General features: G+C 35.3%; 5 protein-coding genes across 8 annotated transcripts; 3 read left to right on the forward strand and 2 right to left on the reverse strand.

Annotated features, from left to right (window-relative positions):
- Positions 1 to 274: 274 nt before the first annotated feature.
- On the forward strand, positions 275 to 4,146 carry LOC122394858 (eukaryotic translation initiation factor 3 subunit B). Its single transcript, XM_043392015.1, has 12 exons — positions 275 to 392; positions 568 to 734; positions 962 to 1,157; positions 1,396 to 1,708; positions 1,785 to 2,141; positions 2,225 to 2,367; positions 2,442 to 2,577; positions 2,651 to 2,846; positions 2,931 to 3,111; positions 3,189 to 3,429; positions 3,513 to 3,621; positions 3,711 to 4,146. The coding sequence occupies exons 2-12, from the start codon at positions 599 to 601 to the stop codon at positions 3,809 to 3,811; spliced, it is 2,109 nt and encodes a 702-aa protein (XP_043247950.1). The 5' UTR covers positions 275 to 392; positions 568 to 598; the 3' UTR covers positions 3,812 to 4,146.
- A 199-nt stretch (positions 4,147 to 4,345) lies between these two features.
- Positions 4,346 to 7,001, reverse strand: LOC122394859 (CDP-diacylglycerol--glycerol-3-phosphate 3-phosphatidyltransferase, mitochondrial). Its single transcript, XM_043392016.1, has 8 exons — positions 6,910 to 7,001; positions 6,298 to 6,499; positions 6,107 to 6,229; positions 5,729 to 6,006; positions 5,368 to 5,639; positions 5,017 to 5,256; positions 4,725 to 4,934; positions 4,346 to 4,635 (listed from the first exon to the last, which is right to left on the reverse strand). The coding sequence occupies exons 1-8, from the start codon at positions 6,939 to 6,941 to the stop codon at positions 4,433 to 4,435; spliced, it is 1,560 nt and encodes a 519-aa protein (XP_043247951.1). The 5' UTR covers positions 6,942 to 7,001; the 3' UTR covers positions 4,346 to 4,432.
- Positions 7,002 to 8,280: 1,279 nt separating this feature from the next.
- Positions 8,281 to 14,178, forward strand: LOC122405546 (endophilin-B1). Of its 4 annotated transcripts, XM_043410410.1 has the most exons (10): positions 8,309 to 8,447; positions 8,687 to 8,712; positions 9,356 to 9,497; positions 9,590 to 9,718; positions 9,807 to 9,969; positions 10,032 to 10,095; positions 10,182 to 10,217; positions 10,808 to 10,998; positions 12,671 to 12,806; positions 13,835 to 14,178. In XM_043410410.1, exons 3-10 carry the CDS (start codon positions 9,470 to 9,472, stop codon positions 13,946 to 13,948), a joined length of 861 nt encoding a protein of 286 aa, XP_043266345.1. In that variant the 5' UTR covers positions 8,309 to 8,447; positions 8,687 to 8,712; positions 9,356 to 9,469; the 3' UTR covers positions 13,949 to 14,178. The 4 variants fall into 4 exon arrangements, with proteins under 4 accessions (XP_043266343.1, XP_043266344.1, XP_043266345.1 ...); XM_043410408.1 differs by lacking the exon at positions 8,687 to 8,712 and having other exon boundaries at positions 8,281 to 8,447; positions 13,835 to 14,174; XM_043410409.1 differs by lacking the exons at positions 8,687 to 8,712; positions 10,182 to 10,217 and having other exon boundaries at positions 8,281 to 8,447; positions 13,835 to 14,171.
- Positions 14,179 to 14,337: 159 nt separating this feature from the next.
- On the reverse strand, positions 14,338 to 15,738 carry LOC122405547 (40S ribosomal protein S18). The gene is made up of 4 exons (XM_043410411.1): positions 15,676 to 15,738; positions 15,086 to 15,271; positions 14,846 to 14,947; positions 14,338 to 14,546 (listed from the first exon to the last, which is right to left on the reverse strand). The coding sequence occupies exons 1-4, from the start codon at positions 15,676 to 15,678 to the stop codon at positions 14,379 to 14,381; spliced, it is 459 nt and encodes a 152-aa protein (XP_043266346.1). The 5' UTR covers positions 15,679 to 15,738; the 3' UTR covers positions 14,338 to 14,378.
- Positions 15,739 to 17,482: 1,744 nt separating this feature from the next.
- On the forward strand, positions 17,483 to 21,131 carry LOC122405237 (prostaglandin reductase 1-like). The gene is made up of 5 exons (XM_043409821.1): positions 17,483 to 17,786; positions 18,254 to 18,548; positions 19,185 to 19,461; positions 19,550 to 19,900; positions 21,120 to 21,131. Exons 1-4 carry the CDS (start codon positions 17,681 to 17,683, stop codon positions 19,889 to 19,891), a joined length of 1,020 nt encoding a protein of 339 aa, XP_043265756.1. The 5' UTR covers positions 17,483 to 17,680; the 3' UTR covers positions 19,892 to 19,900; positions 21,120 to 21,131.
- Positions 21,132 to 26,484: the final 5,353 nt, after the last annotated feature.

A 26,484-nucleotide genomic window follows, 5' to 3' on the forward strand; every position in this document is an offset into this window, starting at 1 on the left:
TTATAGTTTGTACATTATTGCATATCACAACGATTATGAATATTGTATTGTAAATATTTTAATTTGATTAATATAAACAAATTAACTGACTGCAATAAAATAGGAAATTTTATCGCACATAAGATGAAAGTTGTACCAGTCTGCCATTTGGTAACACTGATCAAGCCTGAAAACGTGTTGATTCAAACTTATTAAAACATATTAATCGGGATTTATATGTGACCTTTGCATCTAACACTCTTCTTATGTATATCTAAATGTTTAGCTATTAAATGTAAATCTAGATAATAAAATAAGTTCAACAAAATTCGTACTTGTCGCGTTATATCTATTACGCTTTGCTATTATTATTTTATATAAAAGTTAATCAATGCTGTTCGTTGGATCAGTAGGTAAATATATGCAAAGAAAATTATTGAAGGTAGAAAAAGTATCAAAGTAGGCGCGGATACTGACATTGGTCAGTACTCAGTATTATTCATACGAATTTAATAGATATAACTTTGACCATTTCCACCTCTCAAAGGTTGCATCAAATGCAAATAGGCGACTTGCTGCCATTTTCAGTTGATACTCTGCGAGGTGAGAGGTTTCCAAGATGGCGAAGAAATCGTTGGTGGATAAAACGCCTCAGAACGAAGATTTTTTAAAAAATAACGACGATATACTGAACGATGACGAGGAACCAAATTTTAGCGATCCCGAAGGATTTGTCGACGATATCACCGACGAAGGTAAATGCATTCTTTCGCAAGTGACGTTCGATAAAATCTGCATTATGATTGAAGGCATGGCTACGTGTAGTCGCAAATGTGGCACGCGAACCTAACCTTAAAAATCACGAGTATGTTATTTTTCTGACGACGAGAAGTGTTGAATTTTAATATATGTGCTATGATGGGAATTGTGATAATACGTTATTAGAAATGAGAGATAAATGTTAACGTTTCTACGTTTGCAGAACTCCTCGGTGATATTTTGAAGCAAAAACCGTCCGAGACAGATGGAGTGGAATCGGTTATTGTTGTCGATGGGGTCCCCCAAGTTGAACCAGAGAGATTGGAGAAACTTCAATCTGTTATTACCAAAATTTTAGGGAAATCTGGAACAATAGTGAACCAATATTATCCAAAAAATGAGAACGGATATACGAAAGGGTGGGTTTTTAATTTCTTTAACACTTTTGCACTGGAATGATTAATAATCGTTTTGTTTAAAAAGTGCAGTACTCACTCACAGTACATCTGTTTAAAATTTATATAGAAACGTCTTTTAGCTTGTTTCGTATTACCACAGACAGTTTAGTAAAAGTGAATCAATTCCAGTGCAAGTAGTCGATACTTAATACAGAATCTGTTGTAGATTTAGAAATATACATAATTTATTTCATTCTAGGTATATATTTCTAGAATATAATAACCCTCTTAATGCTTTAGCAGCTGCTCAATCTGTAAATAATTACAAAATTGACAAGTTACATACGTTTAAAGTAAATTTATTTACCGATTTCAAAAAATTTGAAGAAATTCCAGATGAGTGGGAACCACCAAAACCACAGCCATTCAAAGCATCGACAGATTTACACTATTATCTTTTAGAACCAGACGCTTATGACCAATTTTGCGTACTTTATGGAAATGGTCCTTCCGTTACCGTTCAGGTTTGGCTGAATTCCGCCCCTGAACCGACGTTGGTCGAAGATCGTTCCGTAAGTTACCATACATTTTAGATCAGGTTAGTTTCACCGTTAATTTTCTGTTCATTAAAAATTATGTTCCCAACAGCGTTGGACGGAGACATATGTTAAATGGTCACCGTTAGGAACGTATTTGTCAACGTTTCACAAACAAGGTGTTGCGTTATGGGGTGGTCAAGAATTCGAGCAAAAAGCAAAATTCAATCAGAAGGGTGTCGAGTGTATCGATTTCTCACCTTGTGAACGTTACTTGGTAACATATACACCTCGAACCGATCTTGGTGCCGATCAGAAACGTCTCGTCATTTGGGATATCCTTACCGTTAAGGAGAAACGTTCATTTTACGCAGATGGTTCTTCGGTGTGGCCTATTTTCCGTTGGTCACACGATGATAAATATCTTGCTCGTATGGGAGAAGATATCTTGAGCGTTTACGAAACACCCGTATGTTTCTATTTTTTTACATAACACGGCATAATAACCGATCTTTTAAATCTGGATAAATTTATTTATTATAAATGTTGCAGTCGTTTGGATTATTGGACAAGAAAAGTATAAAAATCCCCGGAATCAGGGATTTCAGTTGGTCTCCAACAGATAATGTCCTTGCTTATTGGGTACCGGAAGACAAAGATGTGCCAGCTAGAGTCACCCTTCTTGAAATTCCAAAGTAATAATTTCAATTGTTTTGCCATGTATTTACTTTGTTGTAAAATTATTAATCATTGTAATCGATGATTTCAGCCGTATTGAAACGCGTAACAAAAACTTGTTTAATGTGGCCGACTGTAAGATTTATTGGCAAAAGTCGGGTGATTATCTTTGCGTGAAAGTCGATCGTTTTGCCAAGCGTAAAGAGAAAACTGAACAGAAGTATATGGTATTTAATTTACTGTTTCTTGAACATGATAGAAAATACAAATCGCGCGTATAATTTCTACTGTTGTTACCAGGGTATGTCATACAATTTTGAAATCTTTCATATGAGAGAGAAACAAATTCCGGTCGACAGTGTAGAAATAAAGGAACCGATCCATGCATTCGCTTGGGAACCTGTTGGAAGCAAATTTGCTATCATTCACGGAGAGATCCCAAGTGTTAATGTCAGCTTCTACGAAGTGCGATATGGCCATCAGCCTGCTCTTCTCAGTAAGTCTCATATAGCGCTATGAATAACGTCAGTAACGTAAATAATTGTATCGTGTATTATATAACACTTGTTTTATTTAACAGAAAAATTGGAGAAAAAAGCTTGCAATCATTTGTTCTGGTCACCGTCTGGGCAATTTATTGTTCTTGCTGGATTGACAACCATGGCGGGAGCTTTAGAATTTATCGATACTAATGATTTTACTATTATGAACTCGACCGATCATTACCAAACTTCAGACGTGGAATGGGACCCTACCGGGCGGTTAGCATACACTTCTTTAGTTTACCAGTCAGATAAATTGTATCGCGAAAGTCACGCAAACACGTATTTCGTTGCAGATATGTTGTAACAGCAGTTTCCAGTTGGAAAACTAGCGTCGATAATGGATACTGGATATGGACATTCCAAGGTCGTATCTTAAAAAGAGTTAATCTAAACCAATTCAATCAATTGCTATGGCGGCCGAGACCGGCAACGTTATTGACGCCAGAGCAAATTAAAGAAATTAAGAAAAATCTGAAGAAGTATTCTGCGCAATTCGAGAGCAAAGATCGCATGCGATTAACGCGCGCTTCGAAGGTACTAGGCTTAATTTTAATTGGCATACATTTAACGGAAACACATTACATATTACTAACTAATCATGTTACTAACTTTTATAGGAATTAATTGAAAAACGCTGTGCAGCGATGAAATCATTCGAGGAGTACCGTTCGAAACGTATCGAAGAGTGGAATAGCCAGAAAAAGCGACGTTTAGAATTACGCGATAGTACGTATAAATATAACAAATTTTTTTTTTCCAGCTTCGAACGCAGGATGTTTGGAGTGCAGTATCGAAACCATTTTTTTTTTTTTCAGATATCGATACTGATGAATTAGATTCCGATTCCAAGAACGTTGAGGAGGAAGTGATCGAATTTTTCGTCAAAGAGGAAATATTCTTTCTCGACGATAAATAAAACTGTGGGGGAAAATTTCTTGTCTGCCATTTTTGGAAATCTCTAGTGCAAAACCGATTCAGTAATTTGTGCAAAGTGTCATCGAAACAATTATCTGCGAGAGTCGCATTAATTGTGACTCCTAATAGTGAACAATGACTATTCTAAGTGGTTACGAACAGTTTCTCTTATATAATTTCTGCACTCTAATTGGAATTGCTTCCATTATTTCGACGTTTCGTATAAAACGTCGCAATCATAGTACTATAAAGTTTTATCACGTTCCATACAGAATAGTATGTCAATCAACAAATAATTATTATTATTATAACCACACGCAACGTACTTTTTATTTATCGAACCCATACAGCTCGATCTATAGAATCGATCATACATATTAACGGTAAAGGACATTTAGTTCTTTTTTTTTTTTTATTTATATTTTTTCACTTAATTTTAAACAGTGAATTAACAACTTCATCGATTATTTAAATCTTCATTTTGTACTAGAAGCACATCTTTTAATTCATGTACGAGCATCGTTAAAAAAAAACGACTATAAATTAATTCTATTCTTGTATAAATTAAGTATAATTTAAATTACGTACGGCGGACATTCCACAGGTATAACATATATATTATTTAAAAATAATATCGAAATAGGACCACTAAGGCACATATCCATGTTGGCGGAATTCTATCTTGTTCGAAAAATGTTTTTTTTGTTACTGGCTTTGCGCATGAAAATAAACGTTCGTGTTCCTTTTGTAATTCATTTTGTAGCTTTTGATTTTTTGTCACCACAGCAATCTGAGTCTCTAAATCTTTTTTTACTGACCTGTAACCTAATTATATATGTATACATATATATATATATATATAATTTTTAATTCCCAATAACTGTTTGATTTCTAAATTTTTTAATGTAACTTACCAAAATTAGGCGATCCAATAAGTGTGAGACAAGGCTTTTCTTGACCTGGTAAAGAATACCATAATCCTTTCGCGTGGTACGTCCATCCTGGTCTAATAAATTCCCATAAAGTCACACGTTTTTGTTGGCCCATTCGATTACAATGTTTGATAAATGATTTTTCTATTTTAGTATACGCTGCTGGAACGCCACCAGCGATACCATTGGCACCTAAACACGATATTTATCTCATTTACATTAATTGAAAAGACTATGAATTCTTCACCACTTTAATTTTACAAAGCTAACTTACAAAAGAAACCATTGGCAGTTGGATGTGCTGTTAAAAGATGACACGTTCCTTGACAGTCTCTAAGCAACGCGTTGCTGTATTCGGAAGTTAAATTAAAATAGCCAGTTGCTAATCTAAGTGTTGTACCTGGTGGTGTCGTTTGTAAGAGTTTTAACGTTATATGACTATCATGGTGAATATTTAGTTGACCCATTTGTATCAAGGGGAAGACCCAAGTGTCTGTATTCGAAACTGTTTCTTCTAAAATATTTTAAATTAAATTCTCGTTTCAGATTATTCCTTTAGAAATGTATCTATAATTAAATAAAATAACTGTACATAGATATATATCTAAAATAAAAATATATATACCTATATTTTCAAAATTAGAGCGTTCTAATTCCTTTTGGAAAAATGTTCTCACGCTATCAGCGGCTTTTTCGATAAACTTTTTGGCGGGATCTTTAAAGGGATGAACATTTGCGGCAGAATTTAATACTGTAGTTCCATTTGGCTGAAGTAAAAAGCTAAATTCTCCTACCCTTTCGACTAATTCGTTATAAAAATCGCAAAGTGCCTTGCAATCGTCAATTACGAAATAACGGTCTTGTCGGTTTGTAAAATAATCATTGCTAAGATTAGCACTAAAAAAAAAAATTGCTCGACATAATTTCTGCGGACATACGATTACGTACTTAAATATTTCTAAGAAAAAATAAATATAGATAACTACCCGCTAATTATTATATCATTATCTATTAAATATAATTTCATGTGTTGCAGTCCTACTAGCTCATTAAAGCGATCTGGCATTATCATCTTTAACAGTCCTCGAAGTTTAGGTGTATGGTAGAGGAAAATCTGACAACAGTGACCATATTTTCCATTAAGCAAAGTTTCCAACATTTTACACGAATTCAATTTACCTCTGGTGCCTCTCATAAAATCCAATAAAATTTTAACCTCTACATTACCATCACTTAGATTTAATGCTTGATCTATAGCTTTTACCTATGCATAAAAACATTTTATCAAGCTTGACAAACCTTTTCGTAATATCACCGGTATTCTTAAATTTTTATTTAACGAGATATTTGTTGAGCATTCTTACTAAATCAGATTCTAATTTTCCTGTGCCTAAATACAAGGATGCAAATGTGATTCTTTTCTTTGCGTTTTTACACTTTTCTATGAGAGTGGAATAAAATACGCTAGGTTCGTGAATGATCTTAATCTGAAAAGAGAAGAATCATTATTCTGCATCTTTCTTCGATATAAAAAGGTGTTTGTTTCGTTTGATACCTTAGATCCATTTATAGGAAAGCACGGTGCAGTTTTGTATAACCAAGACAAAGTATGCAATTCCGACTGCATTGTATTTACTTGAAAAATTTTTTCCTCGTCTATTAAAGCGACCTGTGTGATGTTTCTCATTACAGACGAATTTGTATAAGAGGATTTTAATTCCGTTTGACTACTTATTAACAGCTTCCTTGTATGAAACCTGGAATTAGATTTTGATAAAAAGACACAATATTTTAACATATTGCGAAATTTTGTAACATATAACTAGGGATAAACATAACGGTATACTTAAATACAGAAATTGCATCAGTTCCATTTATGAAATATCGAATCAACCTATTTGAACGAAATATAATCAAAATTGTATCAACATGGCTACGAATAATATTTTTGTGTTCAAATATTATATTAGTGTCAATATATTTTTGGGTAGATTGTATTTTGTTCAAATATTTGTTAATATTTCTTAAGGTTGGACGAATGTTCAAGGAAAAACATCGTTCCTTTTTACGTCAAATTTATGTATTAAGGTTAAAGTACGTTTATTTATCTTTGAACTTTTAAAATTCAATATGATATATATGTGAGAATTTTTTGCATTCTGCTCACCGTTTTAAGTTTTTAAAAATCGCACTGTGCATGAGTGATATCTCGAATAACAGATCATTAATACATAAACGGTTTTACTCGCAAACTGAACCGTTCCCTCACGATTAGAAAATTGTTACGCGCGCAATCTTTTGGATTCTCCATGCATCATACAAAATCGCGTATGTACTTCTTCTTTCAGCTCGGCGTTAGAAATAGAACAAATTTTCCATAATCGATTCATTTTACATCATATTTATACCTTAAACAGATATAAAAAATAGCGCTGAAGCTTTTCAATGCATGAAAGATTCTCAAAATAATTTTTACATCGAAGGTTGGATAAAAAACAGAAAAGCATTTATGTATTTCCAAATTCAATAATCAAAGAATGTTTGGGATCTATTATTGTTACTCTTAAAATTCGTTTGACCGAATTACTATCAACCAGAGTTAAACAAATGTTCACGAGTAACGAATACGAATTTTAGATCGATTTACAAACTGACTTCTATGTTCATTTAATTCATAAATTCATTCGTAGATTAGTGTCTATTAACGAATTTTTCCATGTGGTTTCAAATTCCTAAGTGACATTTTACAAAATTTATTAATGAATTTACGAATTAAATGCAAGCAGAAGTTTACGAACGAATCTAAAATTTATATTCGTTATTCGCGTATAAAATTTGTTTAACTCTAGTACATTGTCGTTTGTAATGTGTCGAATATATATATAGTTTGAACGTCTGAATCTTATTTCAAATAAATTGGCAACAATTTACTTATTTCAAGTAAATTGTTATGGAGCGCCAGTATGGCCAGATTTGCCATAATTGACATTGAGCGCATCGACGGTGACTCTAGTAACGACGAATTTCCTTAGCGTCTAACAGAATGGTGGGGAAAGCCGACATGACCAGGTCATGATGACCTACCGCACGAGCCATGTGCTCGTTCATAGGAATAATGCAAAAAAATTTCTTTCTTTCGATAATTCAAATCTGATCATTAAAAAGAAATTCCTCCAATTTTATTATGGTACTTTGCTTAATGTGTGCCTATATGTATAGATCAGAACGTAAAAATGTTTAGGCAGTCGAGATTCGAAGTTGTATCGTTGCATGTTATTGACGCGAGATTGGACGTCGGACTTTAGCTGTTCAAGAGCAAGAAGGAAAGGCTCACGCTCGCCTTCTTTCTCGATTTCTCAAAGTTACTCAAAGTATCGAGCTCGCGTACTTAAGTAGGTACTTAGGTAGACATGGCTCGTGCGGTAGGTCATCATGACCTGGTCATGTCGGCTTCCCCCACCACTCCGTTAGACGCTAAGGTAGTTCGTCGTTACTAGTGTCGCCGTCTATGCGCTCAGTTACGCGAAATCTGGTCACATCGTGGAGCGCCTCTTTACGGAGGTACTCGGAGTTAGTGGTCGATAGAAAATAAAGACAGGCAGGGGTTGATCGTAGAAGATTTGTATCGAAACGGACGTAAAAATGGATTTCAATGTTAAGAAATTGGTAAAAGATGCTGGTGCCGCGCTCAGCAGAGTTGTGCAGGTGAGAAATGCCCGCTACAATAATTTAACAAATTGTTATTGATACGAAAGCATTCCCGTTAAGTTAGTCGTAATTGAACGCTGTCATTTCTGACATTTTGTATTCTTTTCCAACGAGGAGAAAATTTTAAATACAATAACCGCTACCTGACTGTTCCTCTTACATTCTACTTTTACGAAATCGCGCACTTTATAATGCATTCTGTTTGCTAAATATAACGTGTACACTTTTCTCTGTAGTTCAAACTTAATTATTGAAAGCTAAGGTTAGTAAATATATCGAATTTCGATAATTGTGTACTATACTCTGCTGTTTTGCATTCGCATTGTTGTTAGGTAGTATCACTTGAGATTAACAAGTTTTGATTGTTATATGGATTTCTCTTGAACGTGTATAACGTCTGTGAGCTAAATAATTAATCATTCGATGACTCAGAACATATCAAATAAGTTGGAATGACTAAGACTTCTGTCCTCCTTTATTCACAGATCAATATTCTAGTATTTAAAAATATTGATGCATTTTTGACATAAAACTGAAAGATCTTGTTTGTTATTTTTATATTAAACGTAGAAAACTAAAATCATTAAAAAGAATATAATATTTTCCATGTTAGTAACGAAGTATTTAGGTTGGCTGGTACGTACAAAATCTATACATATTCTGAAAGGTGAGGTTTCAGTAATTGTTACTTTTGGAAACCATATTCTTAAACGAAGAATAACAAAGATGGTTTAAAAAGTTTCGTGTCGTGAATCAATATTCCTATATTTAAAAAAGTAACTACTGTTTCTTACTGAAAATTCCAACAGTACTTTTTGATCAACCTAATATATTCATGAAGTGAAATTTTATATTTTTATCTATTAAAATAGAAAAATCATGTAATACTCAATTGTTCTCTATAGTTAACGGAAGAAACATTAGGAACATCGGAGAAAACAGAATTAGATGCACACTTAGAGTATCTTTCAGAAAGGGCTAACTCAACTAAAACATGGACTGAAAAGATTCTTAGAAATATGGAGTCTGTACTTACTCCAAATCCAGGTGACAAAATTATTCAAATATAAATTTTAAGACAGCGTGATAAATTTAAAAGGTTTTTCTAAGCATTTATTGTACGATATGTTCGTTTGCAGGCAATAGAATTGAAGATTTCTTCTATGAGAAAATAGATAAGAAGAAGCCTAACAGGTTGACCAATTTAGAATATGTGGGCATGGACATGATAGAAGCTGGAAATAATTTTGGTCCAGGAATTGCTTATGGTACATACATACTTCCTATTTTAGATATATCATTGAAAATATTAATGTAAACTGACCTTTACTTATTTTCTCGTATTTTGTATTTTAGGTAGCGCATTAATAAAAGTTGGTCAATGCGAGCAGAAATTAGGACAAATAGAAAGAGACTTTATTGGTACTGCGGCTAATTGTTACATACAGCCCCTAAGGAAATTTTTGGAAGGCGAGATGAAAACTGTTAGCAAAGAAATGGCAATATTGGAAAATAAGCGGTATATATTCTGTTTTTCCCTCAAATTTAAGTGTTTAGTTTTAATTAAAATGTTATTTTCAGGCTGGATCTAGACGCGTGTAAGAACAGAGCAAGAAAAGCGAGAAGCATGCTGGGTCAGCAAAGTGTAAGTTCTATCATTTATCATTTTATTTATTATGTACTCTATATGTTTATTATGTGCTTTGTCCCGTACATTGCTGCATTTCATAGGAGTCTGGCGTATCACCCGAAGTGTTACTTGATCAGGTATTAATGCAGCTGATACCATTGACAACTCAAAATTCGTAGCTAATTGTTTTATTTGTATCTTCGACCGATAAGTATATACATACTTACGTACCATCCTAAATGATATCGTTTAAAAAGGTGTAATTATTCAATTCATAGCAATATGCACTTAATATGTGTACACGTTCCATGGATGACGTAAGCTTTGAAATTTATTCAATTCATTACATCATGCCATTTTAATATTTTTTATCTATCTCATAGTCAATCAGTATGAATGACGAACTACCTTATTAATTTTTATTCCATCTGTAATTGAATGCTTAATAATATTGACACGTTTTATCCGAGTGTCGTGCAATTACAGAATATTTTTATTTTAGTCAGGTTATTTGTCGCGTCTTTTATCATACAATACATATATGTATGTATTCAGTATTTTAATTGTATCTCAAGTATGAAATCATTCGAACGTTTGTTCTACGTTTCTATCGTAATAACGTTTATAAGGGTTGTAGGACTTTCCTTTTGAAATATACATTTAAGGAAACTAAAACGACGATATTTAGTTAGAAACAAGGAATAAAATTCTGTATTGCTCTACTCAGGCAGAGAGGGAGTTGAGGGTAGCACAGTCAGAATTCGATCGTCAGGCGGAGATTGTAAAATTATTGCTGGAAGGAGTGTCAAGTTCTCAGGCCGGCCATCTGCGTTGCTTGCATGAGTTTGTCGAAGCACAAGCGCGCCATTATGCTCAGTGCCACGCAACGATGCAAGACTTGCAGCGCGAACTAGCCGGGTAAGACAACGAATTTCATTTTCTACGTTCATTTTTATCGAAAGTATTTTTTAATTGTCCTGCACTATCCTTGTATAGCTATCCCACTCTCTGGTGATCCGAGTGAGTAATGTTTAATAACTATTGGATGCTTATGTCATGTACGACATATAAAAGCATTTAGAAGCAGCTCATAGAACCATTACTCATTCGCAAGGATCATCACGATCTGTACATAGTTGAAAAGTATTACTTTCTAGACCTCTGCTTATTTGTGCAAAAGTGATGTATGTAGTTGTCTCTTACTATTAATTTTCGTAATAGTAACTGTGTTCTCTTCTAAATATTTGAGCTTCACTATGAAAATGGTATCTTTGTTTCTCGTTGTTTCTCGTTACTAGCTCAATGCTTATTATTCTTGTTTAGTCCTCTAATGTGTTCTTTCTATTCTCTATCTTTGCTTGCATGATTGGGATTGCAGGGCGCGTCAGCCGAGTCCTTTGCTGCGAGTCAACAGCGAAGATGTGATCGAGCTAACCCCCTCACCCACACAATCCCAAAACTCGTCTATAAATCCACCACTAGCTGGTTCTACTTATGTTACTGCTACCTTTGATACTGACATTTCAAAAGTTTAGTCCTAGGAGCTACCGATCTCATTTAACGGCAATAATTAGTTATATTTACGATAAAAGTAACGAAGGGAAGCATAGGGTACAGAAACTTTTCTCTCTGATGTATAGGTACTTGTTAACTGATACAACGATCTATAGACTTGTTAAATAATTCTTAGTCTGTTATATCACTGTCTAATTTGTAACGATCAGCAATTAATTAATAAATTATGTTTACAAAATGTTTAATAACTGTTGTTACATTTTGCAAGAGGGAAAATTTTTAGTCCCGGTAGAGTTTATATTTGTAATATAAATAACATAATTAAGAGCACAGCTTTACTACTCTATTAATATTAAACGTATTCAATTGAATACTTAACAAACGTGCTATGTAGTTGATCAGTGTTTATTTTTAATGCATGGTAATTTAAATTAAATTGTTTGGTATTACCGAAGTATGTACTAAAGAGCAGTGTGTAGAATATATTGGTTTATGTTTCTACAACAATAAGGGATTTCTGTTAATAATTTTTCAGTGTGCATCTACTCTAACATTTTCCTCGTTTGTCTTACAAATGCTAATTTAATATTGTTTCTTCTAACTTGCTAAACTGCTTATGCCTCAACTTTTTTGTTCATATAATTTTTTAACCAGTTTAGGTTATATTCAGCGTATACATTATATATACTGCCGTTTATAAATATGAGGGCGCTTGGTCGAAACATTGTTAATCATTGGATTGTTACAACTTCAAGAAAAGAAGTCCAATAAGATTGGTTAAACCTTTATTGTACTTCTTCTCTTGGAGTTATAATAATCCAAGGATTAACAACATTCCGGCTAAGTGTAATATTTATGATTGTATATCGTATATATCTTTGCTGCAAATAATAAAAATTCGCGCGAACTCTGAAGTTATTTGAAAAACAAAATTCATGGAGTCTCGATATAGTTCGAATCGTAATTAGTAGACTTAAAAAATTCCATCGAAAGTTACTTATAAGTTGACATATTTGCTTGAATTTTAAAAACATGTTTACCAAACTCATCCGAATTGTAATTTACCCCTACCCAGCTTATCTGGGGGTCCTTATCACCCCACTACCCCACCAACCTCCAATGTACCAGCGGAAAATGGTCAAGAACGCGCAAGGGTACTATACGATTACGATGCGAGGGATTCTAACGAATTAAGCGTCATGCAAGACGAGGTAACGAAATTTGTAATTTAAATAAACAGAGGCATGCTTGCAACATAACAGAACAAATGGCATGAACCATTACTGAGAGTAAGTTCCATTTATATGCTTCTTTGGTTATCAAACTTTTGACAATTTATTCGAGAGACGTATTTTGTAATTTGGCTAATTTTTTTTTCTATTTAATTTAAATCCGTAGCTTAGAGTTCTATTAGTAGTAAGCGCTAATGGTGCATTCCTTAGAAATACGTAGCTTCACACAATGAAAATAATTGCGTATCACGACTGTTTAATTCAGCGCAATGTTTTCCAATTTGTTGTGAACGTTATGAAAAATATGTAGAAGCCGTCGGTAGTGTTCGTATACTTTCATACCATACTATTGTTCTGTTTGAAATTGACACGTTCTTGTAACATGTAAAATAGGAATAGATTGTTGAAAAGGCAGCAGTGTAAATAAATTTCTATACATACGTATGTCATACAATTGTTGCAAGATGTTGTAAAGTAAAGAAAGGTATAAATATGTTGGGATTATAGATAATACTCAAATAAAATTAGTCCTTTTATATATCAGAATTTGCATTTTTATAAACTTGGCATTATACTTCTGCGAAGAAACGTGCATGATATTTGTAATTTAGTTTTTAAGTTTTATGTATGTACATTAGCTTTCCTATTTTTTTTTTGTTAAATTTATTCTTGCTGTTTATTACACGTCTGTTCTAATTCGTCTGTATATTTGTTTGGTATAAAGAATTTTTGTTATGCATATAGTAAATTATGTATAAACAAACGCATATGTACATTTATTCAAACTCTGCATGTACTAAATAAATATATCATTACGTTTGTCGAATGTATTTTATTTGTTTAAAACCTTAAATATCTTTTCAGCTTTCTTCGTCAGTTAACTTCAGCTTTTTTAATTTGACAATTTTTAGATATTTTTAGTTCTTTGTAAATTACAATTTGAAAGGCAAATATATCGATTATTAATACGTTTAAAGTATTTCACAAAATTTAACTCTACATTTTAGGTAATCACTGTCTTTGAAATACCCAACGACGAAGACTACATTATGGGTATACGAGGAAATCAACGAGGAAAAGTGCCGAAAGCATATTTAGAAATGTTAATTGTTTGTCAATGAAAATTATATTAATGTTATAGTGCACATTCCATTACATTTTAACGTTTTGCACTATCTCAAACTAGTTCCATTCTGTGCAATAGGTTGGATTACCCTTACTTTTTTTAAACATAAATACAAAGCAATACTCTATCTATTGCTTTTTCCTCTAAGTATATGTGAATAATAAAAACTATTGTAAAAAAAAAATAATCCGCAAGTTGCATATAAAAAAAAATGGTCAATTGTGCTATTACAGCAAAAATATATATAAAAAAAATTTATATAATGTTTCTTTTTATAAGCTAATTGCTGCTAAAAAGATTATAATTATAGACGTTGTATGTTGAAACCTACTATAAAATAAATAGAATTAATAATTCATTTTGAGAAATAAAGTTATCAACGGATTTTGATTTATAAATTTATTGATAAGCAATGAAATATAAAATTACTTCTTTTTCGATACACCCACTGTACGTCCACGACGACCAGTCGTCTTTGTGTGTTGACCACGCACGCGAAGACCCCAGTAATGACGCAAGCCTCTGTGTGCACGAATTTTCTTCATACGCTCCAAATCTTCACGAAGTTTAGAATCCAGGTTGGAACTGGTAAGCTAAAATAGAACAGAATTTTTTAAATGTTTCGGAACTGTATGAAATAAATATTAACACTGTATTTTAAGAAATCACATGTTGCACACTAATATCGTAATTTTTAGAATGTCAGTTAATTTGATAACATTAACAAGCAATCTGGTATGCAGTTTCTTTTGCACGAGCTACCAACTAATCGGTACATTAATTTCGTACGAATAGTCGTGAAGTCGTGCTACATACAAATATATAGTTATTAATGAATCAAAATTGAAGAATATTTAGTTAATTTTTAGTGTAATTTGATGATTGCACATACCTGTGAATATTTGCCATCAATGATGTCCTTTTGTCTATTTAAGAACCAATCGGGGATTTTGTATTGCCTAGGATTGGTCATTATAGTTACTATTTTCTCAACCTTAAAGAAAAGTTATATAAAATATAGTGTTATGAGAAATTAAACAATTAAATTAAGATTATCGAAGATTCACTGTAAGATGTTTTACGATAGTTCTATTCTACGCAAGACTAATATTATTTATAAATTAATTCTTACTTCTTCCTCAGAGCATTCTCCAGCACGTTTGTCCAAGTCGATATCAGCTTTTTTTAACACAATATTAGCATAACGACGACCGACACCTTTGATTGCTGTCATAGCAAACATAACTTTCCTGTTACCGTCAATATTCGTGCCCATGACACGAAGAATGTGCTGGAACTTCTCTGGAATTACGAGCGACTGGAAGACATAATAAAAGTATTAATCATCAACCAAAAATCCCGCGTCAATTTGCGAACATTGAGGTTAACACATGTCAAAAATATATATTAATTATTCTTCGTTCATTTTAAGACATTTTTCCATAACATAGCGTAGAAAAAAGTTAAGAAGCTCAGGGCTAAAAACGGTAAGAATTTATGATAGTATTCGATATAGTCATAATTCGTAAACATGACAGCAAATCGTAACAATTGTCCGTTACAACGATGATGCCTAAATTATATTCATTCGTAAAATTCTAAAATACTTTCAGATTCGATTACACGAACAACTGTTGCATGATATTTAGTTGAAATGTTTTATAAGTTATGTGGGATTGAAGTGAAAAATAAAGATTTCAATTATTAGAGACTGAAACTCACCATCTTGCCAGTCTCTGAAACGCCGAAAGAGACCTAACCGGAACCGGAAACTTCTTCCTACGGGGGGCGACGTAATGATCGATTATCGAAAGTACAAAGTTTCGTACATAAAGTAAAACTAAAATTGACTACGTACGGTTTAGTTTAGTGTATTTTATTACCCTTTTCTTAATATAAAAGCAAGTAACTAATTCTAGGCCTTCAAAAATTGCTACTCAGCAAGTGTGTTGAAAGGACTAGAAACACGAGAAGAGGCCGCTAAAATCAGCTCCGAATTTTCAGGTCGGTATGGCAGTCAGATTCGACCGCGAAAATCCATAAGGTGAAAGGTCTACTCGTATGTTCCGTCTCTGGTGAAAGCATGGACGAGGTATACGAGTAGACCTTTCACCCAATGTATTTTTTCTGTTTTGTTGATGAGAATTTGGAGGCAAATTTTTTCTTAAAAAACTCTTTCGTTTATTGCTTTTTCGACGAACGATCGCTGGTCACGAAAGATTTTTACTAATGGAGGGTGGTTGGGATTCGGTTAGGGCGGGTCTCCATTCGCAGCAACCTCCACGTGGTGAGACCTGGGTAATATTATTTAGCGTTTAATTAATAATGTATCACTTTTAGCTGGGTAATGCAATTATTAATTAAAATCTAAATAATATTAGCAAATTGGCTGCGATCCGCTTTGCATAGGTCATCATAAATATAGAGCTTCTTCGTCAGATTAGTTTTGATTCTCATTGATTCATCAAAGATTCCAGAGTATTGTCACAGATGTGGTATAAAAGTAGATCCTTCATCCAATGTATTTTTGCGGCCTATTTTTATGGGGTCTCAAAATTCCATTACCATTTTCGTGTCATTCGCAACGTTACCAACAGATTCAGAAATGAATTTTAATCTCTTCCATAGTAAACTCACATGTTTTTACGCAACACTACGACTGTTTGCCTATCAATACTAATTCAGTGAATAGTTTCTCAACATGTGAAGTGGACGCTAAAATCACCTCCGAATTTTCCGGTCGGTATGGCAGTCAGATTGGGTCACGAAAATCCATAAGGTGAAAGGTCTACTCGTATACTTTGTCTATGGTGAATGGTCTACTCGTATACCTCGTCTGTGTTGAATGGTCTACTCGTATATCTCGTCTGTGATGCTATATTATCCACTGTCGGTATACTATCCTTTGCGAGCTTCCTTACCATTACCATTTCACAGTAACACCATCTTCCATAAGATGCATAGTCTATAAATGTCGTTTACCTTTTCTAAAACTCCGATTATTAAAGGATAGTTTCGATGTATAGAAAAAACTTATACATAATCATTCATTTTCTTAACACTTTACCGACCGGTAGCGGTTGATTAATCGGCTATCGGTCGGTAAGCGTTGGTCGGTAAAAAAGTTGATTAATACGCTATCGGTCGGTAAGTGTTGGCCGGTAAAAAAGTCGATTAATAGGCTATCGGTCGGTAATGTGTTAACACAAAACACTCTGATCCTTTACTGTTCTCTTATCCATCTAGGATCTTCGACATCGAAGTAATAAACTAAAAAATAGGCAGTTGTCGGGATTTTGCTCAATAATTTATAATATTTATAAATCTGATAGTTATTCATTATTCGTTGGCTAAATAAAAATGTGCTAAAGTCTGTTCGTGTAGCACGATTCATTAACGATCTTATTGTAGAATATCACTCTATTAAAGAGCTCAGAAAAACCGTAGAAAAAAGTTGCCGACGAAAAAGAGGGAGGATAGTGATATAAGATGGAATATTGCGGTGCTCGTTGTCAGTTTATTTAACGTATTTTGCTGCAGCACGGTGGATCAGTTCACGGTATATCGATAGTAATTATCGACCTTAATTATTATTAAGGTCATTGAGTCGTACATTACACCTTCACGTATTTATAATACTATCAATTAACAACAATTATCGACCTTGATTATTATTGAGTATAAAATTGCAAGAAATAATTCAGATTCTTGCATAATCGTTAGTACGATGGGAAAGGCGAAGAAATTCGTGTTAGTGAACTATTTTCAAAAGGATCCGAAACGAACGGATTTGCAATTGGTCGAGGAAGAGCTACCATCTCTCCAAAATGGAGGTAAATTTCGTTGGGTGTGTTTCTAATAGTATAACAAACCTTCGCGAGCTAGCATAATCAAGGGTTGACCATTGCTCTGTGATTCTGTATTTCATAGCATAGCAAAACTATATCGTTATAATTTAAAAATGTTCAATGTTCTCGGATTTACAAGAAAAGATATCCGTGTCATGGGTGTTATTCGCGATCTTGTCTTTATGCATTGCATTATATTTACATTAATGTGATGTTTATGAACCGAACGAATGATTTAATATCTTTCATACCAGCGGAACAGTACGATTACATAATACGGTTTATCGTTTATTGCCTGAAGTCATTGAAATTGCAAATTTTTATTACGCTTGCAAATACGAAGGTATACAAGTTCTATTTTTGCGATGTTATTCAATATCCAACGTAACTGTTACCACAATATCGTCTATTCCTTCGAATTTAATACCCCAACGGTTTCAAATGATTTCTAGAGATCCTCGTTCAGGCAGAATATCTTTCCGTGGATCCGTACATGCGCCCTTACACCGAGAGATATCCATTAGGTACTACGATGATCGGTGCACAAGTGGCTAAAATCATCGAATCGAGGAACTCGAGTTTCCCGGTTGGAAAAAGAGTTGTCGGCTACATGGGATGGAGGTCACACACGGTCCTTAATCCACAGAGATTCTCTGAGTCGAACCTTGTTGAGCAAAAGCCGCTTATCTTACCTGATATAGGGGATTTACCGCCGTCATTGTGTTTAGGGATGTTAGGAATGACAGGGTAAAAAATTGTATAGTCCGGGCCACGATATAGCGAGGTTGTAAACTAAACTCTCTTAGGCACTTAGGGTCGTACATGACATCTTGCTTGAGGGTGCCTTTCTCAATGTCTTTCTATGTCCATAACTGCACTATCTTTCTTCATTGTCTACATGCATATATTATAAGCAGGTAAATTAAGATGTTAACACTAGAACTACCAAACCAGTCAAAATCACCCATTCGTAATTTCTAATAAAACTTGTAAAAAATTTACTCGACTGAATTTTTGAAAAATTTCCATTGCATTATATATTTCTTCGTGTATCTATCGTTTTAATTTCTTTGGTACAAATAAACACACTATAATTGTCGATAGTTCTAGTGTTAAAGATTCGAATAAGACCTTTACCTGTTACGATAGCTCTAAAAATGGCGACACTGGATAAAACACTTCTTCGTACGGGCCTGAGTATGGTCTAAGGCCCTTAGCTGCTCGTATTTCTGTTGAAACGTGCAAACTTTGACACCTCGAGTTTACGACCTCGCTATACCGTGGCCCGCGCTATACATGATACATTACGCAGTCTTCTTTGTATCTTCGTTTCTCATTCATCGTGCACGCTTTAAAACATTGTTTAAATAAATTTTATTTCAGAAATTCCGCATACTTCGGTCTTTTAGAGATTTGTAAGCCAAAACAGGGCGAAACTCTTGTCGTGAGCGGAGCCGCGGGAGCTGTCGGTTCTCATGTCGGTCAAATAGGAAAGGCTGTTCTTGGACTGAATGTCATAGGTATCGCTGGCTCGGACGAGAAGTGTAAATGGCTCGTAAACGAGCTTGGTTTCGATTCCGCCATTAATTACAAGAAAGAAAATATCGCAGTCGCATTGAGGAAAGCTGCGCCAAAGGGAGTCGATTGTTATTTCGACAATGTACGTTGCAGTAGCCTGTCGAGACATACGAATTTTTGTTTTCGATTACGCAATTATAATTAGCATTTTGTTCGTCTTATCGTTATAGGTGGGGGGAGAAATTTCCACCACGGTTATGTATCAGATGAAACCCTTCGGTCGCGTAGCTATATGCGGGAGCATTTCTTCGTACAATTACGACGCCTCGTCTTTGCCGAAAACGATCCTCCTTCAGCCGGCTATTTTGTTCAACCAGTTAAAAGTAGAGGGTTTCATCGTGTCACGTTGGAACGATCGTTGGTCGGAGGGCGTGAGCAAAAATCTTCAGTGGATAAGGGAAGGGAAACTTCGTTACCGCGAAACTGTTACGAGAGGCTTCGAGAATACGTTCGATGCGTTTGTTGGCATGTTGCAGGGCAAAAATATCGGCAAAGCTATCGTTCAGGTTTGAGGAAAAGAGGTATCTGTATATCAATAATAAATTTCTATTGAAATCGTTGACGATACATAGCAAACTACTCGATTATAAGTATCTTGTGTCGAGGCATCTGAAACGAGAATTTGGTAAGCAACGATGAATAAAAAAGTCCGTGATTTATTAATAGGAAATAATGTTTATTATACAGTGTACATATTTATTAACTTCATTTATTTTATTTCTGTTATAAATTTTATATTAATAATTGTATTATGTTTTGCCGAGCGACGAATGCCTTGATCAGTGTGCGCTTAATCTATAACAATCTCCGTAAAAAGTATAGAAACTTCTGCTTTTTATTTTGTTCGTTTATTTGTTTTTCTTTCATTCTGCCCCCGTTATCCATTTCCAGTTGACGCATTTGCCCGCCCCCCCCCCCCACCCCCCCTCCCTCTTTCTCGCTACATTGATTACCATGAATTATACCACCAAAGAGTATCGCCAAAATATGTTGCGCTGAAAACGGCATAATCGTTCGGCATATACAAATAATAGTACGGTCGAAGTTAAAGTAATTGGCGGTTTATGCATCTCCTTTGTTTGTTCATATTTTTTTTTTTTTTTTGTTTTTTTTTCTCGCTTTTTCTTTTTACTCGCCAGTGACGCCACTTCATCCGAAAATGGCGCGTCGCCGCCTTCGGGCCACTGCGGCCGCAATATTCTCAAACCTTTTCATTTCTCGAAATACTTCACCCTAGGATTAGTATTTGTTATCAATTATTTTTATAATATGCATAATAATATAAATAATGTCGTTAATATACCTATAATGATTACCGTTTCTTCTCAACGATAAACTATCTCAATGGTACATTTTCTTTGCTAATGGCCATGTCTGTTATAGCTAATTATATAGTCTGTATGCGAGTTCCAAATGGGATAAGGTACGTCGTACAGAGAACTTTTCGGCTCGGCGTATTTTATTTTCGTTCAAACGTAAGAATAAACGAAAGGAAACGAACCAAGAACAAAGTAGAACTATTCGTCGAATACGGGAACACGTCTGTGGCGTGAAAATACGAACGTCGAGGAACCTTCCTTCGTTTAACGATTCGTGAGAACTTTTTTTTTTTTTAATGAAAATTCTATTCTTATTGTTCGATCTATCGTTATATCATGGACTCTGTCATTTAAACGACCCTTCCATCCGAGGAGAAGATAAGAAAGATATGCTTCTGGAAAATGTTACATAACCGTACAGAGTATAATCTTTAGATTTTACGCGTCAACGATTGAAAGACGACGAAAATTCTTCTTTTTTTTTTCTTTTTCTTTCATCAACGACACTGAAAACTGTTTATCACGATCCTCAACGAAACGTAGGTTCTCTCGAAGTACGCTAAAAAATTCTCTCTTCCATTCTCACTTTCTCTTTCGCTCTAACTCTCACTCGGTCTCTTGTTCTCTTCCTTTCTCTCCTCTCTTACTTCTCACACATGTCACCGTGTTCTAATCTTGATATATAAATGTACGACGTTAGTTCATGACAACCAGACTTCGTGTCGGTGTGTATGTGATTTCATATTATATCTTTTTTTTTTTTCCATTGTTTGTTTGTTCTCGCTTGCTTTTGTTTAATGTATGTATCTAGCTTTCTGACGTAAGTGTTAAGTATAATTATTTTTACTTTTATGTAATGTATTAGTTTTTTTTTTTTTTTGTTATAATAATAATAATAATAATCATCATCATCCCATAATAATCATAATCGATAACCATAATAATACTAATAATAGTAATGTCGACCACCGTCGTGATCATGATCGCGATGATGCCGTTAATTCGTCATATTGATATACATTACATATTTATATTACACGTTCCTTAGGAAAATAATAATCCAAACTGACATGTCATTCGTTCGTGTTGCTATTCCAAATTCTCATCTCACATCCTTGCTCTCTCTTTCTCTCTCTCTCATTCTCTCTCTCTCTCACTCCTCTCCCTTTCCCTCGTTCCTACACCATTCTCGCCCTCTGCCTAGTTTTTTTTTTCCATTTTTCTCCGTTCATAGACTTCTATAACGTAACAATTCTCTATCGCTAGTAGAAGCGGCTGAACTCCTCGCCACTCGGGACGAATTTCGAAACGGAACGCGTCAACTATCAACCAATCGCATCGCGATTCGTCGTAACTTTGATCCACAGCGTTGTGTACGGTCGGCCGTGAAAATTCTTAACATTCGTAACACCGCGACCACCGTTACCGTTCTTTTTAGCGTGCGCTTAAAAATTTTCTTTTTTTTTTTATTTACCGGCTGCTTACCGCGGCCACGGAGACGAACGTCCCGAGACGCCATTTTCGATCACAGCTTCAACGATAATTTTATGGAAACGATTCGCGTAATATCGACCACCGTACCGCGTATTTTTTGTTCCTGTCACGTGGGGTGTGTTCAATGTTGTGAGTTACAATTTCTTTTCTTTTCTCTTTCGTACTCATGGTTATTGAAAAATAATTATTACCGGACCCATTCTCGTCTTCGACGCCTCGGTAAGCCGCATCAACCCTCTCGTTTGATTCACCTCTTTCTAAATACATATACATTATCGAAATATTTCTATAGCCGCGTATGTCTCCGTAAAATTTATCGCGTTGATATGCTAAAACTCTCCCTTTCTGCTTACCATACTACCGTTATAAATTACTTCTTATCTACGCTGTCTCCCGTTTCCCGCTTTTCGCCACAAATTTTCCTTTTTTTTTTCTTTTTTCTTTTTTTGGCCACGTTGTTCTAAACGGCTGTCCCCTTTTCCTCGGTTCACTCACACGTGCACTCGCTTGCAAGCAATCGACCGTTCCATCGACGTCTGCCATTGCAAGCCGTTGACGTCCTCACAGACCACGTTTCGAATACAATAAATCATCTCGCGTTGAACGTAATCGTGTAATGTCAGTAATAGCGACAATACGATAATAATAACGGTATTAGTGGCGATCGTTTACCAATAATAATAATAATATTAATACGCAATAATATTTTGTATGGTGCGACCAATTCATGAATGTAACTTTAATATTATATCGTTAGCGGGGATTAATACTGTTGTACTTACGATAAGTAGCTCGCGTAACGTTCATCTTGCCGTCGTTTTACAAAACTTACTTCGATTACCGTTTCGCGCGTTTCCGCCGCCTCGATACGCGTCACTCGTCTTTTTTCTTTTTCATTTGTTTCCATCGGTTCTTCTCTAACTCACGATGCTTTAGCCTGATCGCGTTCGAATACGGAACCGTTCCAATTTCCTGTGTCGTTCGTTCATACTCGCGCGAAATGGACGAAATACCACGACGAAATCCTACTCGCGTATTTCGTCGACGAAACGCCCGCAACTAGAATCCATTCGATGGTTCGGTTCGAAGCGGAGCTGGGACTATTCTAACAATATTTTATAGGTACTCGGGTACTTGAAACAACCTTCGAACGTTCCTGTTCGAGCATTATTACTCCAACGATTAAACTTAGCACATTGAATCCCTTACGTTTTAAAACAGATTGGAAAGCTTCCAAGTTTTCTAGCCTCTCGTATCATTTCTAATGCATTCATTACCAACGTAGATAGTTTCAAACTAAATAAAATCCGGAGAAAAGCAAAAGATTGTAGTACAAGAGCTCCCTTCGCAAACACGTTTAAATAAAGGAAGAATCGTTTTTAAGCACATTGTCATTCATCAAAATGGATAGGTTGACTAGAGTATCGTTAACAAGATATCACAAATAAGAATAAAGCTTCATTTATAGTTCCACGCTGTTAGAATATTATTAATTCCTCAAATTTGTCAGTAGTTAAGTATTCGAACGTATATGACAATAAAGTGGAATATTCGAATCCCCGTATGGACGAAAGGTTCGCCAAGTAGTCCCAGCTCTGGTTGGATAACAAAATATAGTTGGCCACGTAATCATCGTACGTGACCGTTTATGTACATTAAACTCGCACGATCAGAAAAGAACCGGTGAATCGGGTGATACAATAACTCTGAGAAGCTACGAATCGATAAAAATTGACTTTTAGAAGCGTCGGTCCGCTCGTCGTGACAATTTCTCCGTATTGATAATCGCGGCGTCGAGGGCGAGACGCGTCGTTCGGGGCAAAAAAGGGAGAGGTCGTCCCACAAACGTCACCGCGCGTGCAACGAACGTTTTATTATTATTATTATTTTTTTTTTTTTATTCTTTTCATTATTTTCATGCACTAATATACTTTTAGTACTTCGTTATGTAGAACGTTATGTGTGCACCGGCATGTACGCGCACTCCGTACCGTGTTGCAATTCATCTCTTTTTTTTTTTTCATTACTTCTTTATATACAAATCCGTTCGTGCCTGCGGCCAGACATCGACGAGTCTTCGGAATCGTAAAGCATCATCCTGGACCATGTGATTTCGCCGCGACGTCGTTTACGACGCGATAAGAAAATGTATACTATACTTTTCCGGCGATCCCGAAGACCTCGAGGCCCGCGGATCCGCACGGCCGATGGAATAATCTTGCATTGTATATCGGTGTTTGATTATACTACGCAACGTTTTCGGGCTGGCGCGCGAAAGAACGACCGGGGGGGAGGCCGACGAATACAAAATTTTATTTTTTATTGTATACCACCCTTGAAATCAACAATAAAACTGATTTCGATTTTACGATCTGTATAATATTATCCCTTCTCTGAAGGCAGGAGGATATATCATTTTGCGTGCGTGCGCGCGCGCGAGTGTATGTGTTTTGTGGATGTGGACGTGTGTATACGTGTATAAATTGTAGGTACGTATGCATGCTGGTCAATTTACTTAGTCGAGGTATACGCGTGTACGTGTGTGCATGTACGGTGTTTTTTTCCTGTCTCTAAATGTATCCACTTCGTCTTGCGTCCGCATGATGGTTTTGCTCGTATTTCATCGTCTTTTTTTTTTTTTCCATTTTTCTTTTTTAGCGTGTATTCTCGCGCGTCGATTCCTTAATTCGTTCCCCTATATTTAATATGTAAAAATATACAGGCTAGGTTATAGTCGTAAGTACAGTTAAAAAATCCTACATTTTCTGTTAGCCTCGAGCACGGGATGCAGTCAAGTCGTTCTCGGGGCGATCCAGCGATCAAAAGCGAGCCTTTTTATTATTTTTTTTTTTTTTTTAACACGAGAACGCGAGTGAAACGTCATGCCCGACATCGTCGATCGAATATTTGCTCGACAAAATCGAAATCTTCCAACAGTATATAGGTATATCTTCCCCGACGGATCAATCGTGGCGGAAGAAGACGCGGGAAGCTTTTTTTTTCTTTTTCCCCTTTCTTTCAAACGTACTAAATTAAAATCGTTTCCCATCTTTTCCTGCCTTCCACTCGGAAGAAGACGAACGAACGATGTCTCCTCGTCGTTCAGAATTTCCTACTATGTATATAATCCCTCTAATCAAATCAGTCGAGCACGTTCTAGCGTCGATGGACTCGTTCATATAATACATGACTATTCGTACTCTAACGACTGCAACATCGTATCCGACATTTTCGATAAAAAAAAAAAAAAGAAAAAGAAAGGAAGAAGAAAAGAAAAAACAATGAAAAAGAAAAGGAGAAAATGAAAACATTCGACTCGTATTTATCTTTGGTACATTTGTAACGTCGATCGTGATCGACAACATTTTTCGGACAAATTCTAAACGGTCTTTGACTAGAAACTACTATAGATTTTCTCTCACGCTTTGTGGTCTCTTACTAGATTCGCATCCCTCGCGAGTATCTAATTGCACTGTTATCGAGATCTCAGGGAGCAAGTTGTATAAATCAGTCTCAAAATAAGTTGCACGTCTTTGTCCTATAGAAAAAGTCCTTTATTTTATTTTATTTTTTTTATTTTTTTTTTCATCTATTCGACGAACGACAGCTGCTCGACACGCGTTACTCCTCCGCGCACATCGTTTCGTTTCTCGTGACTGTCGCGATTACTCTGCGAAAGAAGCTAGTGAAATCGATTTATAACAATTGTTACGAATAACTGCTGCGCTCTCTCACCACGTTAAGTGTTTCTTTTTTTCTTTTTTTTTTCTCTCTCCCACTCTCTATCTCTCTTCAAGCGTTAAAAAGCTATCGGGCGAACGTACAACGAAACTCCACATTTTTTTTTTTTTTTTTCTGGACGGTATGATCTGGGCGTGACTATTTTTCCATCTTATTCGGGCAGATGCTCAAACTTATCGCTTAGTATCACGCGTACATCTTGCAACTGTCGTTGGTTCGGCAAAACACCAAGCAGGTATATGCAACAGTATTTAAAAATATCTCAACTCCTTGTTTAATATTTTATCATTCGAAGCGGTCGAGCTCACGGCATGCGTCGACATTTGTTACGCAAATCGAACATCAGGATTTGTTCGCTTGTGCAGAATATCAGTGCTCAACAACTTTCTAGAATAAAGCGTACGACGAAGAAGTTGAAGCGTTTCTGTAAATAATATAGGAGAATGGTCGACGACAAAGATCTACGACATAACGTTAAACAAACGCCAACGGACATATCACCAGTTTTATCCATAATTACTGTCTCGATCAACAGCTCGACTAGACGCAAT

The sequence above is a fragment of the Colletes gigas genome, unplaced genomic scaffold, assembly GCF_013123115.1.
Source record: "Colletes gigas isolate AHSC1104 unplaced genomic scaffold, ASM1312311v1 Colletes_gigas_Sc00004, whole genome shotgun sequence".
Classification (NCBI taxonomy): Eukaryota; Metazoa; Arthropoda; class Insecta; order Hymenoptera; family Colletidae; genus Colletes; species Colletes gigas.